General features: G+C 37.9%; 2 protein-coding genes across 2 annotated transcripts; both read right to left on the reverse strand.

Annotated features, from left to right (window-relative positions):
* Nucleotides 1–15,639: 15,639 nt before the first annotated feature.
* Nucleotides 15,640–16,531, reverse strand: LOC148919251 (uncharacterized). The gene is made up of 2 exons (XM_089048867.1): nucleotides 15,975–16,531; nucleotides 15,640–15,891 (listed from the first exon to the last, which is right to left on the reverse strand). Exons 1-2 carry the CDS (start codon nucleotides 16,409–16,411, stop codon nucleotides 15,798–15,800), a joined length of 531 nt encoding a protein of 176 aa, XP_088904993.1. The 5' UTR covers nucleotides 16,412–16,531; the 3' UTR covers nucleotides 15,640–15,797.
* A 319-nt stretch (nucleotides 16,532–16,850) lies between these two features.
* LOC148919252 (protein FAR1-RELATED SEQUENCE 5-like) lies at nucleotides 16,851–17,594 on the reverse strand. Its single transcript, XM_089048824.1, has 2 exons — nucleotides 17,384–17,594; nucleotides 16,851–17,272 (listed from the first exon to the last, which is right to left on the reverse strand). Exons 1-2 carry the CDS (start codon nucleotides 17,592–17,594, stop codon nucleotides 16,851–16,853), a joined length of 633 nt encoding a protein of 210 aa, XP_088904950.1.
* Between the last annotated feature and the right edge of the window lie 1,334 nt (nucleotides 17,595–18,928).

An 18,928-nucleotide genomic window follows, 5' to 3' on the forward strand; every position in this document is an offset into this window, starting at 1 on the left:
GAGCTATTTCCTTTTATAAAAGCACTAGGGTTTCACCATCACCTAGCAATCCTATGATTTTTTACCATTACTTATGATTTGCACATGCCACTTTGAAGGTTAGATTTTCCTAATTTATATTCTACTTGGAACCTCCAACACAGAACGTATATCCAACATGCAACCTGTTCGAATGTAAATCTGAACATGAAAGACTCATTAAGTTATGTGAAAACCCTTTGAAAAACCATGCAACCCTTAAGACATGGTGTTCATCTTAAGTGAAATTACAATTATTAATCACAAGAAGCCAATGTCAATTTCAGGGAACCTTTCGACCAAAATTGCATCCAATTACTTTTCTAAAGATCCTAATGGTGATCATGCATTAAGACGATTAGATAGTTTAAAACAATGATTAACAATTCAAAGTATGCATGCACTCAAGCATAAGCAATTAAATAAAAATCACATATTCATGCTAAGGTTCAAGGCTTCACCCTAGGAAAAGAAAATTAGTTACTCATATTCATAATCGAAATCCAAGAAAATATCATTTGAATGAATAAAAATGAAAACACCTTAAAGTTGCAAAAACTCCAAAACCCTAGCAATTTCTCTCCACAAATGTCACATTCAAAAGCCAAAAAGAAGTCCCCAAAAATTGCTGTGAAAACAAACTTAAATACTTCCTAAAACCTAGCTGCCCCACAAGGAAACTAAGTTAAATAAAATAATAATATGATATAAAATTCAAATTGGATTAGGAGAATCTGCCCACAATCTGCCCAGCCACGTTTTGGCCTCAAAACTCCTCCAAATCTGGTCCAAGATAGCTTCTTTTAAAGATTAAAATATTCTGAACACTTCTCCAGAACGCCATGAACCTATCCGAGGTCATCTTGGGCTCCAAAAACCCAATTAAAGCCCAAAACGTCACTATTCCAGCACCGCGCACTGCTCCTTTATTTTATTGTCAGAAAATAACCGATTTGTAGAAAAATCTGGAATTTTGATACGATCAAGCTAAGTGACTCACGTACATCCTCCAACTGAAATTACTCCAAAATTCGTCCATTTGATTAAGTTTGGCTTAGAGAGTCGAAAGTCCTATATTGGAAATATAATTCAAGTATCAAAATTCTTTCAAAATATTAACCAAAATAAATTAAGAATAAGGTTAAATATATAATATAAAATATACCCATCAATTATTATTCACATGAAATAATTCTTTTTTATTTTAATTTTTTGGTAATGTTTCAGACATTTTTTCGAATTTAAAAAAATTCTTTCTTTGTCGTATCATCGCTATCTTGCCTTGGGCCTTGCCTGGCTGGATATCACCGGAGCAGATTTTGGGAGACCGGTGGTCCTTTTGCCTGGGCTGGGCTGTCCACTGGAACTACTCTTACGCCTATCCATTTACGGCCAGACTATAATGAGGGGTAAGTTATAAGGGGTAAGTTATAAGGGGTTCACTTTATAGTCATTGGATCAATCCAAGGGCTGGGGAGAATTGGGATAAAGTTGTGCAATCGGGTAGGTGAGGAACCCAAACCCGAATTTAATATCCAGCAATGAAGTTGGTCCCAACAAAAAAAAAGAGAGGCAAGTTCGAAGTTTGAACAGAAAAAACCCATTGATCTCAAACTCATAGCTGAGAGAAACCGCTAAGCTCGAGAAGCGGTTGAAGGCAACGGGCAACGACGGTTGAAGGCAACGGGCAACGACGGTTGAAGGCAAAGGTTAACGACGGTTGAACGCAACTCCACTATCTAAACCGTGAAAAAGTATTTATTTTGAGTGGAAGGAGCAAAGGCGTGGATTCTGAAACAGTAAAAAGACGAAGCAGTAGAAGGGGAAGGAGAGAAGCCGTATTCGTTGGAAGTGATAGGTTCCATTTGTGGAGCAAAGCCGCACAAAGACCCAACACAGACACCTTGCGATTGTTCAATAACCAGCATTTGGTGAGTAATTTATGGAATTTGAGTTTAGGGTTAGAGTAACCGTTTTCCCCAATTTGTACCATGAATGTTGTTAGATTTGGCATCTCTTCTTTATGCTTCACTTGCATGTTAATTTTTGCTTGGGTATATGTTAAAAAACGAATGAATATAAAGTCAATAACATGTCAATAATGATATGAATAAGGTAATGGTGTTGAATTGGAGGAGGCCCTCAAAACCTTCCACATTTGAAGCAGTGCAGAGTGCAGATTATCTCTCTGGAGCTAGAATATATATAATTTTTGAAATAAATATTATTTCCGTTGTTACTAAATTTGCCTGTTAAAAATGAGAACATATAATAATAAACTCATGAATAAAAGTGCAAAGCATTTGAAAAAAGGTTGATCTATGACGATTATGGCTGACTGAAGAAAAAGCTAGAAAGAAAGAAGGATGTGGCAATGGCTTAGCGAGCAGATAGCAGAGCAGATGCTTTGCTTTGCTTCCTTCCACCATCTTTCTCATTTATTTATTTATTTATTTGGTGTTGTGTATGAAATGACAATAATTGTCATGTGTGTGAAGTGCAGAACTTGCCTAGATTGCACTCACACTCACTCATGCATCAACCATTGATTGGAGTTTGGATCCATAAATAAAACACATGCTAGTGCTTGTAATTCACAGAATCATTGCATTAACAGGTATTTGCACAAAATATGTCATATTGCTTTGATGATGTTAAAGCCTGTGATCAGTAATCCCTATGCGCATGTACTTTGTAAAATTTGTAATGTGCTGTTGACTAGTTGTGTAAATACCAATGTGATTGTGCAAATACGTGGTAGTATATGTGTTCACGTTATTTCATCTTGTATTTCAGGAAATGGGATCCAACGTTGAGCTGGTATGGCCAGAGTCAGAGGCATATTCCTCACGGGTGAACAATTGCTCACATGCAAATTCATCCCTAGCTGTAATTCGAGCGAAGTTGAGTGCCGAACAATTAGAACAATTCAAGACATCATGCTTTGGCCATCTTCTGAATATAGATAAGATTCAGGTTTAGCGGGCAGATTGTGCATGGGGTTGTGTTGGGTAGAGTAGCGGGGCAGGGTGTGAAAGACTTGGATGGACTGAGTTTCTTAATAGGGTGCGACGTTGCTCAGTTCACTCGTCAGGATTTCTGTTTGATCTCGTGGCTTCGTTTTGGGGAAGTCCTGAAGTTTCCAGTGGAGAAAGTGATGAAATTAGACTTCAGAAAAGATATTTTATAGACGAAGGAATTACATGTAATGCTTTAGAAGAAGCATTTGCTGAGTTAGTGGTTTTGGGAAGGGACAAACATTTGAACATCAATCTAAATTACCTGACCCTTGTAGAGGACTTGGATGTGTTCAACAGGTTTCCATGGGGTTTGGTGTCGTTTGACAAAACCCAAGACAGTCTGTTTTCTGCACCAACAAAGTATGTGAAAAGCTTTGAAAATGAAGAGGGAAGAGGGAAGGGGAAATGTAAGGTAACCGGAACAAGCCGGAGAAATGAGAAGGGCAAGAAGGATAACCATGGTGAAGTGCAAAGGGGTGGCTGGAGTTTTAAAGGTTTCACGTATGCTTTCCAGGTACATGGTAATAATGTTCATGTCGTTATGTTTTGTTGACTTTAAAACTTAAATAATAACTTGTGTCCTGTGAATTGTGTAGATTTGGGTATATGAATTAATTCCTAGAATGGTGGACCTGAATTACTGCAAGGTTGTTGATCCGACAGCTCTCCCGCGTATTTTGCGATGGAGAACTACTACGTCTGTTCCCGAGATGAGAAAGTTGAACAATTATTTTTTCCAGAGCAAAGAGGTTTGGTTTGCAGCCCTTGGAACTATTTATAAGATTCAATGAAATTATGAAGTAGAATGATTGCATATGACTCTTGTCTGCATTTTCAAATCGATTCGATTCTGGCGCTATGTCCAAGTGAAGAGGAAATGAGACAACCATATTGGAGTTGGCCACAGGGTCGCCCTGCTGTTGTCTCGGCAGAGTCAATTCCTTCTTCATGTGTTGACCTTGATGAGTTGAACAAGGCGGTAAGCTTGTTGAGGTCCGAGTTGTTTCAAGTAAAGCGGGAAAAGGACGTCCTTGAGTTAAAGGTCATACGGATGGAAAAAATTTTGGGCCACTGTTTAGGTCCTCATTTTGAGCAGGAAGTGAGAAGGGACATAGCTTTACTGAAAGAGAGGACGAATCGTTGTGTCGTGTCACATCTATTTAAGGGATATGAGGAAGTGGATGGCATGCAATGGGATGAAGGGCCAAGTAATAGAAATGAAGGAGAGGAAAATGAAGAGGAGGACATTGAAGGGGGTGAAGGGCCAAATAACAGAAATGAGGGAGAGGACAAGGAAGAGGAGGGGATTGAAAGGGGTGAAGGGGCAAGTAAGACAAATGAGGGAGAGGAAAAGGAAGAGGAGGGGATTGAAGGGGGTGAAGTGCCAAGTAAGAGAAATGAGGGAGAGGAAAAGGAAGAGAAGGGGATTGAAGGAGGTGAAGTGCAAAGAAAACCAAGGGAGGTAGAGGAAGCTCAAAGGAAAAGAAGTGAGGGAGAGCAAGTGAAAATAAAAAGCAGCAAAGGAGAGGAAGCGCAAAGAAAGAGCATTGAGGGAGAGGAAGAACTGCAAAGAAAAAGCAGTGAGGGAGAGGATCCAAAAAAAAAAGGAAGGGCAAGGAAGTGAAAAGACAGAGAAGTGAGGAAAAGGAAGTGCAAAGAAACCAATGTGAGGAAGAGGATGATGAAGTTATGTTGGTTGGCGATGACATTGGCGAGAGCACGGAGGGGACAAAGGTTGAGGTTACTCTCGGGGACATTGATTTGGATCAACCTACAGCTGTGTTATCTCAGTTGAACGTTTGGTTGAATGATGAAGGTCAAGGTGTGGAACGAGGGGTCCAATTACGGAAGAGGAAGAGGATTATTCCTATGTGGAAGATCGTTGAAGCTAGTGAAGTGGTTAAAAAAAATTTGCCAAAGACAACCGGACTTCGGACGTTAGACCCAATGAAGGCGATTCCGCATGATGATATGGTGAAATTGCTGAAACTTTGTTCGGAATGGCGCCATAACCCAAAGTAAGTCCTTTGTTTTTTGAGATAGAAGGCATGAGTGTATATATTTTTTAATTGTTGTGTTCTAAAACTTTTTTATATTCATAGTTTGGTGATGCAATTTGGCAACGTGGAAGCTGAGATTGAATTCTTCTCTTCCCTCGTCGACGGTTGGCTGAAAGGAGATGTAAGTTTAATTGATTATGCATTTGTTTGAATGTGCATAGATTATGAGATTGACAAGGAAAACATGTGCAACACATTGATTTGGGCTTGTATCTCATCCGGAAGCGACAACAACAGTTGGAGGAAGTAGAAATATCGGATTGGACAACGACCGATGTATTTTTTATGGTATGTGATGCAGGATGCATAGGACCTAAATTGTTTAGTTTCCTAATTGATTTGTTAGTTTCCTATATTCTTTAGTTTTCCAAATCCTAGTAGGATTTCTAAGTTAGTTTTCCAAATCCTATTAGGATTTCTAAGTTTCCTATTTTATTAGGAATAGGATTTCTGTTTTACCTGGGGATTTTAATTCTATTCTCTCTAGGTTTTAGTTTGCTATAAATACCCCTATGTAGTTCTTTACAATTCAGATTTGAATATTGATTAAACATTCCTTTAAACTCTCTGATTTCTGCCTGCCTTCTACCTTTTCTTCCCTTCAGCTTTTCTTATCTGTTATGTCTTATTGCTCTAAGTGTTTAAACTAACACACCTGTGCTACATCAGTATGGCATAGGCCTTGACCAAGTGCAGTTAATAATTACAAATTATCTATACTTGCTTTGTGGAGTTGTTTAACCATTGATTGTTTTCTATTTCACAGAATCACATCCATACTTGCTTTGCGGATAATAAAAGGAAAAAAGAGCAAGTTGGGTGGAAAATTAGAACCAGTTTAGTGAACGTTGTAAATGGCAAGGTTCCGGCTTGTGGATTGGATTGGCAGAACACGTATAAGGTGTATGTACCTTGTATGTTGCAAAAATATAAGCATTGGGTGGCTCTAGAGATTGATCTGATTCAGTGTGAAATCAAAGTCTACGATTCAATGGTTTCACTCATTCCAGATCAGAGCTTAAAGGAAGAACTCGGCCCCCTGTCAATTACGATTCCAAATCTTCTGCACACCCTCGACTTTTATGAAGAAGGTGTTTACGCGAACGAGTGCACCCGAGATTGGTGGTGTCCATGGCCAATACATCGTGTGGATGTTCCACAACAGGCTAATCAGTGAGCACAACTTTTTATTTAATTTTATTACTTTAATTTGTCAATTATGTTAGAATGTCATTAGTTGAATTGATCGAGTTCTTGTTTTGCTTCAGAGTCGATTGTGGTATGTTCGTGTTGAAGTACATTGAGCTGTTGAGTGCTGAGATTTCCTTAGCTACTTGCACCTCGCAGAACATGCCATTTTTTCGGTTGAAGTTGGCTGCAGAAATTGCACGGGGAGATGCTTACATGCCATGATATCGGTTGAACTTGGTTTAGGCACATGATGATGAAATAGGTTTTGGGAATGTCAAATTTCAAAGTCATGTAAATACACAATAGAGACCCATGGGTCCTTTTCGAATTCCACCTCTGCTCCTGAATTCTTCTTCGTCTTTCTCAATCTTAGTGTATTTGTGTACAGAAATTTAGATTTAAGTTACTGGACAATAACAATTAGAACCAAAATAGTGGCAAATATTATAGCGGATGCATGCTTTCATTTTGATTAGTGTGATATTACGCTATGTTTATTCTCATATTGTGCGAAATGTATATGGAGCTGGTTGCAGAGCATAGAAAAATGAAGACTCAAATGGAGATGCTGAGGTTGGAGAGGAGAAAAGTAACTGGATCTGTAAATCTATTGCACGTGGGCAATCTAAATGGATAGGCAGATGCGTTTTTGAAGTTAGACACATGCCATTCCCATACATAGAATGTGCATATGGAGTGTAAAGTTTTTTTTGATGTAATGAAACAAACATCGGTGTAATATTGGCCTAACTCCTTGACGACATTTACCTAACCTCAACCAAACTGCATTGAATTGGGATTTGAAGACTGCATATGTGAATTTGGATTTGAAGAATGCATATTCACATAGGGACTGATGGCTTTTTAAGTGTATTACATCATTGCAAAGTGATATGTCATCATTTATCCAAGCCACCATTCCAAATATCATATCCCAATCTTTAAGCCGTTCAACATGCCTTGACTTAATCGCAATGGGTTGCATCTTAATAAGGTAATTCTGTAAGGGGAATAGGCTGCTATGGCCTCGCCTCCAATATTTTATTCAACCATGCCCTCCTTATAGAAACACATGAAAAAATGTCCCCAGTGCAATGCTCTAAAACTCCCTCTTGGTTCCGCACTGCCCCTCGGGTTTGAATCCCTCTCTCCTTTATAATCGGTTAATAAATTGGTTGATTTTCTTTATTTTATTGGTTTTGGGCAGCTGAGTAACATAACAGTAATGTATATTGGTGCGTCTATATTGCATGTCTGTTGGGTCTATATTGCTTGTCTATTGCGTGCATATCTTTACATTTATTATGCGTCTGTATTGATTTGTATTGCTTACGACGGAAATAAATAACAATACACAGGCAACAGGACAAGCAATATACACGCAATAGATATGAAATATACACGCAATAGACATGCAATATACATCAGTCCCCAATTACATCAACCATAAGGAAGTCGTATTGAATAGGAAATTCTACTTAAGTTGTTCTTCCTACGAAAACAAAGAATAAGGACCGTTTCCCCCCTTAAATCTAACTGGAGTCCTACTTTTGCCCCCAATAAACATGCAATATTGGAGCAATAACATGCGATATACATGCAGTAAACACTCAATCAACTTTCAATAAACCTTCAATATCGGTTCAATAACATGTGAAATACATGCAGTTAACAATCATGCCTTCACGAAACATGTAAACAATCAATAAACCTTCAATAAACACTCAATATCGGAGTAATAACATGCGAAATACATGCAGTTAATGAACCTTCAATAAACAGTCAATATCATGCGATTTACATGCAGTAAACAATCAATAAACAATCTATATACACTGAATAATTATGCAATTTAAAAAAAAGGTATTGTCTTATTATTGCATCGTATTGGCCCTGTATTGTCATTTTATCGTCTTCGTATGACTTTATTTTTGTAAAGTAAGTCTAGGAAAGTTTTTACTGGGTTTCTGACAAGTAAATGCTTTTGTTTCAAACAATAATTTAAACTCAATGCTAATCCACCTATTTCAATAACAAAAATTACAAATTGGGTTTGAAAAGTCATTGGTGGTGCGTGCAATATGTGTTTTTGGGGAGAACTTTTACAATCCTTGAAACCGTGCACTTAATTGGTCATTAAAAGAACAAATAATATGACAATTGATACAACTAATAAAACTAATACCAAGTCCTTAATGGACTTCAGCATATTAAGCACTGTAGCATCATACGTGTCGACTTGCGATCCGCTTGTGGAGGTTACATCAACCCATTCGAATCCATTGCAACTGGTGGCTCCCTAATTGCAGGCATCATATATGCAAAATAATTCTGTCAGAGTTAGACCTAGGATTTTTTTTTCACCCACATACATATTCTGGAAATGAGAACTTACATAGGAGGTTAGACACTTCCAAAATGGCTTCCCTCGATTTTTATCTGATTTTGAAACCCGAAGCACCATTGCAGCTCCACAATACTGACACCTCTTTGTTTGAGCGGGAGATGAAGACGAAGACATGTTGAATCTTATCACTTGTACCTCTTCTCACTCAGATCTTCTCACTAAAACCTCTTCGGACTCATACCTTCTCAGTTATACCCCTTCACTCATAAGTCATAACCCTAAACTTCTCACTCAGCTCTCTCTCATCTCTGCCCAAATCGAATTATATCCTTCTTTTCTGTGTGTGGGTGGGTTGGTCACGATCCGGACACCTGTACCGTCAATTGTGACACATTTTACTCCGATAAGCGATATACTATTTCACTACCAATTAATCTTACAATTGAGGGGACACTGCTTTAAATATATTATTTTCTTTATATTTCATTAAGGCAACTAGTTGGATAAGAATCCGTCATTTAATAGGGGTAGTGTGGTGTGGGAAAATGAAAAAGTATCTGATGGGACCTTCTGTCACTAGTCAGTAATCCATCACATTTGTATCAATGAATTTAATGGCGGGAAAAGCCTAACAATGGCTATGGAAATAGGTTATTAATTGACTTTTGGACGGTCTGACTCCCTTTGCATTTTGATGACGTTTTCCCTTCGCCTGTCTTATGTTTTGGGTGTTGAGTTCAGTTTCTTTAAAAAGGGTCAACTTGGTAAAACCCCAAGGAAACACCTTTTCAGAACAGTGCAACCAGAGGCTAAAACAAACCCAAAACCCCGTATATTCTCATTTCTCCCCTCTTGCAGTCCTCAAATCGTTCCATTCCAAAAATATTTCAATGAATTCCAAACATTACACTACAGTCGGAGGAAAGAGAAGGAAGCATCTCGATCCGGATGTGCCTCAAGCCTTCATCCCGGAATTAGCTTGGTTTAAAGTGATGTTATACGCGGCAACCAACTCCTCGGAAGATCTCTTTCGTATGGCATGTGTGTGCCGATTGTTCAATACGTTGGCAAACACTCCACAAGTGTGGAACACAATTTCAATGGAAAAGTACCAAGACCATCCTAACTGGTACTATGCCGCAACGCAGTCCGGCATTTCGTGGACCAATGCAGGGCTTGCCAGAACCCTGAGGCGATATTTAGAGAAGCGTTCGACATGTTTTTAGGCGGGTAATGTGGAAGCATTGTGCGGGATGCGCGTTGCAGCCACGGCAGGCCATATGGAAGCGTCATATCTAGTTGGACTACTTGGCATGTCCGGAATTGGTCAGTCAAAAGAGGATGCATTAGAATTCTTGTGTTCTTTGAATCAACGTAACAACATTGATATGAAAGGAACCAGGGATGCTTTGAGACGACGATTAAGCGGAATTTTCTCTGTTGGAAGACATATCGTAGATATGTTTCACTATGGGAAGATTAAGTTCAATCAGTGCAGCGCTTGTAACAACAACGACTGGTGTTTTGTTATTCCAGGCTGGCCTAGTGAAGAAAAGATCAATCCTGCCTTCTGGACTTGTTGCAATCGATGCAAATGGCACCGTGAGAGTGTTTTTTGGTTCAAGGTGATGCGTGTCTATGTTGTGCCAGGGAATCCATACCCTTATAATTAGTTGGAGTATGTTTCTACGGTTTTTATGCGTGTCTATGTTCTACAAATGTTGTTTTCTATTTCATGTTTTAATCTATTTTGTCTGGTGTTTGTGCTGTCCTAGCCCGTTTTATATATAAATGTATAATATTTGCTATATAGTGGAATTATTACTGACATAATTGACGACTAAGAATGACATTTTACTGACACAGATATTTTGCACAACTGCAATCTTAATATTTGGTAAACGAAAACGCATGCATGAAGTGAGTATGTGTCTTTTCACCGGTTCTTGGGAATGACATTTTCCCACTTAGCATATCCCAAATGATTGGGTTACACGTTTCTTAAGCAAAACTTGAACAGTGAAAGACTTTGAATAATTATTTCCTGATGTTGTAGAATGGATGGCTTGTATATTTCCATTTTATGTTTGAAAACATCCCTTACACCTAAAAAAGAAAAAACATTAACAAATTGAAGAAGAGAGAAACTGATTAGCACCAGAAATGGTCTATTCACACGGAAAATAAAAATAAAATTAAAAATTTGGAGTAAATATAATTAACAAATGTACAAGCTAACAAGTAATATAACAATAATAATAAAAATAATTTTGGATAAATAATAATAAAATACTAATGTAGCGTAACCATGAAACAGGGAATTCAGGAGGAAGATGAAGTCTCAATGAGGTCGTAGCAATTTTCGGAACATTATTGTGATTTTTCTGTATTTAGTTATGAATTTTCTAAGAAAAAGTCATAAAATAATAATTTAGGGTAAAAAGTAAGGATGTGGCCATCTTGACTGACGCACACTTGTCAAGGGGTGAAAGGTGAGGGTGAGATCGCGCCAGGTGTCCATGTGGCAATTATTTTGGCTTTTTTAGTGCAAAAATCTTTGAAAAAATGCAATAAATAGTAGAAAAATCCTAAAAATGCCCCGAAAAATACTCCGGCCTCCGTGTGACGTTATAAAACGAGGGGAACCCATAGATCATCCATTTCGCAATTAAAAATTCAAAAATGATTTACATAACTCACTTTCCTCTTAACCCTAAGTATATATGTTGTTCACTTTAACTTCGATAACCTACTTCAACAAGCATCTCCCATTAATGTTCGGAATTGTTTTTTAAAATGCGTAACCACTAATCGGGGAATTCAGCAAGGGAGATGGAGTGTCAATGAGGTCGTAGCAATTTTCGGATCATTATTGTGATTTTTGTGTATTTAGTTATGAATTTTCTAAGAAAAAGTCATAAAATAATAATTTAGGGTAAAAGGTAAGGATGTGGCCATATTGACTGACGCACACTTGTCAAGGGTGAAAGGTGAGGGTGAGATCGCGCCAGTGTCCATGTGGCAATTATTTTGGCTTTTTAGTGCAAAAATCTTTGAAAAAATGCAATAAATAGTAGAAAAATCCTAAAAATGCCCCGAAAAATACTCCGGCCTCCGTGTGACGTTATAAAACGAGGGGAACCCATAGATCATCCATTTCGCAATTAAAAATTCAAAAATGATTTACATAACTCACTTTCCTCTTAACCCTAAGTATATATGTTGTTCACTTTAACTTCAATAACCTACTTCAACAAGCATCTCCCGTTAATGTTCGGAATTGTTTTTTAAAATGCGTAACCACTAATCGGGGAATTCAGCAAGGGAGATGGAGTGTCAATGAGGTCGTAGCAATTTTCGGATCATTATTGTGATTTTTGTGTATTTAGTTATGAATTTTCTAAGAAAAAGTCATAAAATAATAATTTAGGGTAAAAGGTAAGGATGTGGCCATGTTGACTGACGCACACCGTCAAGGGGTGAAAGGTGAGGGGCTGAGATCGCGCAGGTGTCCATTTGGCAATTATTTTGGCTTTTTTAGTGCAAAAATCTTTGAAAAAATGCAATAAATAGTAGAAAAATCCTAAAAATGCCCCGAAAAATACTCCGGCCTCCGTGTGACGTTATAAAACGAGAGGAACCCATAGATCATCCATTTCGCAATTAAAAATTCAAAAATGATTTACATAACTCACTTTCCTCTTAACCCTAAGTATATATGTTGTTCACTTTAACAAGTATATTTCCTTAATATTCGTTATATAATTTGTACTAATACAAGAATTAGTTTCCTTTCATATATAAGGATGTAAAATTATCTGTTTTGGTTATAATAATGTACATATATAATAAATGCACCACTACTTCGAAGCCATAATTGGAACTGCGCATGCGCCTAGAGCTTTGAAGACGTCAGAGATAGTCAATAAGTTGTCCATATGCACCTGCACCTAGAGTTTTCAACACGTCGGCGGTATTCAATAAGTTGTCCTTATGACGCCGCATTGGGAATCAGTAATATATTTTCTATCATGTCCAATCGCATAAACATATAATATAAAGAAATAAAGCAATAGTAGGAGATGAACCAGTACAAAAAACAATATATAACTGGTACAAAATAATGCCATAACCTTGTCACAAAACCAGTCACACATGCTTTTCCATAAACCTTACCCTAACATATAATACATAAAGGCAACATTGCATATGATGCAACCATGTCCAAATCTGATACGTGATCACAAAAAAATGGACATGGCAGCAACATATGACTGAAGTAGATGGGCACTTTGCATCGTGTTATCGTAATTAAAGACATGAAAATATGAAGGTTGAAATCTTCTATAGTAGTAAGCATCAAAATAGGTTTGAAGCAGAGCTTAACGAAAATTCGAGTTCCTTTGATTTGCCTCTACTCAAACACGATAACCAAAATGGTCACTTCCCTTGTTGAGTATATTTGTTAACGTCGGAAACGGTAATAGATGACCAATCAAACCCGGGTACGACGAGTTTTGCATAGGACCGGAAGTAGTCGAATCCAGCTTGCATCACACGCTTCTTTGACTCCTTTGCATTAGATGAGTTCTTGTATTTTTGAACAGTACACTCAAGTCGTTTGTGTCTACGCTTCATACGCTGCAACTTCGCCCTATCCAGATTGGCCTGCCTTTTGTCATCTTCAATTTGGCCTTCAACAAATTCCAAACGTACCCTTGCCCTTTGGATTTCATCACCAAGTTGAAGATGCCTCTCCTTCCAGAAAGCAAGAACTCTTTCAGACTCAAAACTTCCAACAAAATGGTCATTCTGTCTAGGAAAGTGACATTGCTTGTCCGGTGACTCACTTGCGTTTCGAAGGCGGTCTTTGTTTGGAGGGGTGTTTATTACGCTCACATCAAACTTGGTTAGTAAATCCATTCAATGGGGGGAGAGAGTTTCTGTGGAGGAGAGAGTTTCAGTAGATGGAGACAGATTCGGTGGAGGAGTGAGTTTTTTGTGGAGGGAGAATTTTTATGAAGGGGGTGATAGTAATACCAATAAAAAAGGGTTCCCGCCAAAAAAAACATTTGGTTGACAATGTATAAATGAAAAAAGGTCTCATACAATCTAAGTTTAATCCTAACTAGTTTGTTTAGTTTGGTTGGGTTCGCTAACTAGATGTCACTTCCATTGAGTTTCTTTCAACCACTAACAGTGGTGTAAGGAGAGTGTGAGGTTGACATGCTTGAAAAGCAAAACCTGACACCTCTTTTTTTAAAATTGAAATAAAGTAGATATGCTCACTACACACAAGCTTTGGTATGTTGGTCTATAAAGCTATGTTTCATTTCTCAAACGAAATTGCATCTGCAATCCTCATCCTCCAAAACAAATAGGATTATTCAAGTATGTCAACCTCTTCAGGCGCCAACAACACAATCGAAGATGAAAAATTGGAGTCGCAGGTTCCGTTTCCACGTTGTACTCGCCGACCCCTTCCATTTTCAACATCATTTGGGAGTGAGGGGGACTCCGATGATCCATTAGAGGCAATAGATGCAGTCAGTACCAAGCTGGATTATAATTCCAGACTGATCAATTCATGGCACGAGAAATGTGTTGAAGACGAGGCCATTTTGGCTGATCTTAACATTAGAGTGAATAAAGCGTTCTCCCAAAAGAACAAGTACTTGAAGCTGAGTCATAAAAGGAAGTTGAAAGCTGAGGAGTTGGATGCAGTAATGAATGATGAAATTAAAGGTTGTTTGATGAACCATATGCGATGCGAAGAGCACCACAGTGAACTGGAGTTGGCATTCAACGAAGGATTCGAAAAATTCCGAGCATTCGCGGCAACAACTCATACAAGTTATAATTGGGACTATGTGTCCCCTGATGCTGTGAGAGAGATACTAGACGATGGTGGTGACATGAATGAGCATAAGCACGTCAAAGCTGCTCGGAAGAAGCCGACCGATACGACTAAGTGATTGTGGCTACATCTGTTCTGTTGGTTGGGGGTGATCGTGGTATTGCACAAATTAGAACTATATTCTCTTAATGTCATTATCTAATATAAAATAATACAAATATCAGTTTCATTTGCTTCATATATAATTATTGGGACTATGTCTTGCAAGTCATCATGTGTTCCTTCTGTCTAACATTATATTTTGCAACTATGGAAATATTATTCAATAAGCAGTCAATATCACAACACCTTGGTAATCAGTAAAGCCCCATTATCATGACACGTGAGTCATAAGTAAAATGCCATGTGCTATACATTGTGTAGTGAATGGTTTATGGTTTATGTATATATAATAAAATTCCAAATATTGCTGAATATTTATTTTGTCTAAATCACTGGGGACATGAGTGACCATAAGCACGCGAGACCTACTAAGAAGAAGCTGACCAATACGACCTAGTGATTGTGGCTACCGTTGTTCAATTTATTGGGGAGATCGTGCTATTGCTAAGAGGGAGCACATAAAATGCTTTGCAATCAAATTTTCTTTTGTGTGTGGAATTATGAGTAGTTCAAATGTTAGTGTACCCTTTAATATTACCCAACCATTCGAAATGTGATTAGCTGCAATGTACTTTTTTACACATTGCTTTCTAATCTTTCTGTTCCAACAAAGTGCTTCAAGTATCCTTCAGCTACGAATGTTTGCAAAATCGTGCACCTAATAACCAGTCCAGCTCAGATCTTAATCACCAGTAAAACACTAGAACATAACATTCACAAAAAGTGGGTGCTGCTACAAATGATGCGTCTGCTGAAATCATTACTGTAATGGAAACAATAGTGGCTCTTGGAAATCTGCATTAGCTGTCATATAATCAATAAATCTCTATTCAAACATAATTCACCATAAACTACCCATTTTACAAGGTAAAAGTCATTGCTTCTTCACATAAATCAAAATTTGATGCTTTATCTAATGTCTATGAAAATTTCTAAATAGGGAGAAGACGTAAAATTAACATGTGTCCAAATTTCATGCAAGAATGAAACCAAGCAAATTTTCATTTCAATTATCAATGGACATAGTCAGAGCTCATCGGTGGACATGAACAAAAAAATAATAATAATAAAACTGCATCTAGAAAACTTCACCTGATCATTAGTCTTCATAATAACCGGGCTTCGTATAATAGAAACCTAAATCATTGAGTTGGTCCGTGCATCCTGTAAAATTCGTCAAATAATGGGTCACTAAGATCTATTGGAGTTGATTCGTCATTGTTCGACGGTGATGTCCTGCATAAACATCAAACAGAAGCACATAAGAACTTTACCTATTCAAATTTTAGGTCTTATTATAAATAGTGTTAACATCTTACGGTGTGTTCAAATTTCTTGGGCATTGTCTTCTATCATGACCAATGTGTCCACACTCCCGACAGTGTCTAATCCCTCGCTTCATTGCCTTTTCCTTTGCTCCCGTTACTCGTTTCGACCCTCCATTGCACCTTACTCTCTTAGGGTCTTTCATATATTGTGTTTGAGAGCTGGACCCTCCAACTTCGTTATTACTTGGTCCATCCTTCAACAACTTCAACTTCACCTGCAAACTTTTTAGAGTCTCTGACAGTAGCTCACATCCTTCTTCACACATTAATGCATCCTCAACCACATCTGAAGCAAGTCGGGACATTGTACTCCGCTTTATTAAAAGACCAGGATCTGCAGAGTCTTTAATTTCGTTGCCATTTGCATCTGACACCAATCCAAATTTCGCAGTTTTCTTCCACCTCTTCAAAATGTATTTATCGGGCATATATTCAATCTGGTCCCTTCTGAACAATGCTAGGATGTGCTTGCAAATAATTCCAACAAATTCAAATCTTTTGCAGCTACACGATGCGTGGTCAGAATCTTTGACATATACGACTTCTGCCACTCTTATTTCCCAATTTTTCCTTTCGCTCACATTAAAGACAACTTTAGAAGCATCCTCTGTTTTCAGCTCTAGGAAACATGTTGTACTTTGTATTAGTTCTTGCTCAAACTTTTAAAACATTGTCCTTGTGTACAAGGTAGCCATTTGTTTGTTCATTGGCATCGGTAGAATACATTGAGCCACTTCAAATGCATCTACGTGATCAGCAACTAACTCTTTTTGACGTTGATGAGAAAGTGCCCTCTCAAATCTTATTATGAAATCCATCAACGAATTTTTCCTTGATATGTATTGCTTGAAGAAACCATGAGAACATTCAGCTCTTTGGCTGCTTGACATTCCAGTGCAAAAAAGTGTCGTGCGTAGGTGGAACCCAAGATTCCCTTAAATCAAACATTGAACTTACCCATGGATGGTCAGTCAAACCAGCCTTTGTAACCACAATATTCCATTTTGCATTAAACTCATCCTTATTGTCAGTATCCCATATGGCTTTCTGGAATTCACCCCAATACTCCTTATAAGCAGAATGTGGTAACTTAACAGAGAACTTTGATGTGATGTGCCATATGCAAAGTCGATGAAATGTAGTCGGGAAGGCTATTGAAATCGCTCTGCTCATTGCCGCATCTTGATCTGTGATGATCGTTTTAGGTTCGCCACCTGGCATGGCTTTCTTAAACTCCTCAAACATCCAAATAAACGACTCAGTCGTTTCCTTGCTCAAAAATGCGCATGCTAGGACAATTGTTTGACCATGGTTATTAACTCCCAACATTGGTGCAAATGTCAAGTCGTATCTATTTCATGTTGAATGTGGTATCGAATACAACAACATCTCCATAAAACCCGTACGCCCGTCTAGAAGTTGCATCTGCCCAAAAACATCGACTAAACCTGTTATCGCCATCTCCCTCAATCTTGAAATAAAAAGCCTCATTTTTTTCTGTTCAGCCATAAAATACTCGGTCACTAGTTCAACATCGTGGTTCCTCAGCTTCTCATTCACACTACATTCAAGATTGTACATATCCTTTTTGATAAAACCGATTTTATCCATTCCTCCAGATTGCACCTCGAAAATACTTACCTTCTGATTAATGAGAATATTAACCGAATCCAACTGTTTTGTAAGTACTTTTGTAGAATCTGAAATACGACGGTGTGATCTCAGTAAATGCATTCTTTCTGAGGGTGTCATCTTATGATTGTGTCCCTCTGCAAAAAGAGAGATGGTATACTTCTTGCTCCCATGTGTCTTCACAACCACAATCTTAGCTTTGCAATTGCATCTACTTATTCCCCGCTGTCTTTTTCTCTCCCGAGTTTCATCATTCCGGTATGCACCTTGTTTGCAACATACAAATTCTTTTCTCAGAATCTCTTTCTTATTTTTCCCCCAAAAGCTGGAATGAAGTCGAATACCAAAGCCAGCCAAGAATGCATATCTATTATAGAAATTATAAACGAGGTCAAGCGAGTCGAACTTCATCCCAACTGCTGGTGTTTCCTCATTTCTTACTTCAGGAATGTAAACCCTCCCATTAGCTATTACAGAGTCATCACTCTCTGAGCCCCCAGACATTTTATCCACGTATATTATTGATCTACTTCTATATTACTGCATAGTAAATGTTAATTCATTAATCAATCATTACTGCATCACAACTTATCAATGCATTCCCCTTACACAAAACATTGCTCAAATTGACACAATACACGCATAGCCTAGCTTGTTGGATTCTGATTACACAAAACACAAGCAAAATTTAATAATAGTTACGTCATCTCTTGTGAAATAATCTGGAAAAAATAACATTAGAACCAACATGTTCAACTAAGAACTCAAATGTAATTCAAACCAGCAATTACAGAACTTCACCCAATATCCTCTCCAAATGCTTACTTCTAATGCCATTAAGCCTAAGTTTAGGATCTTTTACCTACATTTCATAATTTTCCAATCCCCCTCCAAACAAAAATAATCAACTAAGTATATTGAATATTCATAAGGAAATGACGCATTATTGATAGCAGAGCAAATGACGCATTATTGATGCCACAAATGACAAATTTCTCACCCTCACAAAAAACAAATCAAACCCAGCAAAATCAATCCAGCAAGAGTGAACTTACCTCTCAAAGTCAAATGACGCATTATTGATAGCAGAGCAAATGACGCATTATTGATGCCACAAATGACAAATTTCTCACCCTCACAAAAAACAAATCAAACCCAACAAAATCAATCCAAAGAGTGAACTTACCTCTCAAAGTCAATCGGGAGTTCCGAACTCAGTCAGCTTCAAAGAATGTGGTGGACATTAGAGAGGATTCTTTCGTAGTGGAGACTCCATCTCTACCAAAATCCAGGAACAACTGCAGCAGCACGAA

Source organism: Prunus mume, linkage group LG3, assembly GCF_029339155.1.
Source record: "Prunus mume cultivar Tortuosa linkage group LG3, ASM2933915v1, whole genome shotgun sequence".
Classification (NCBI taxonomy): domain Eukaryota; kingdom Viridiplantae; phylum Streptophyta; class Magnoliopsida; order Rosales; family Rosaceae; genus Prunus; species Prunus mume.

Excerpts from the sequence above, each read along its gene's own strand:
- LOC148919251 (XM_089048867.1), bottom strand. The coding sequence starts at position 16,411 with ATGCCCGATAAATACATTTTGAAGAGGTGGAAGAAAACTGCGAAATTT. Across the intron at positions 15,892-15,974 it reads CCAAGAAATTTGAACACACC|GACATCACCGTCGAACAATG; the intron begins GTAAGATGTTAA and ends ATGTTTATGCAG.
- LOC148919252 (XM_089048824.1), bottom strand. The coding sequence starts at position 17,594 with ATGGATAAAATCGGTTTTATCAAAAAGGATATGTACAATCTTGAATGT. Across the intron at positions 17,273-17,383 it reads ACTTCTAGACGGGCGTACGG|CATGCGCATTTTTGAGCAAG; the intron begins GTTTTATGGAGA and ends CAATTGTCCTAG.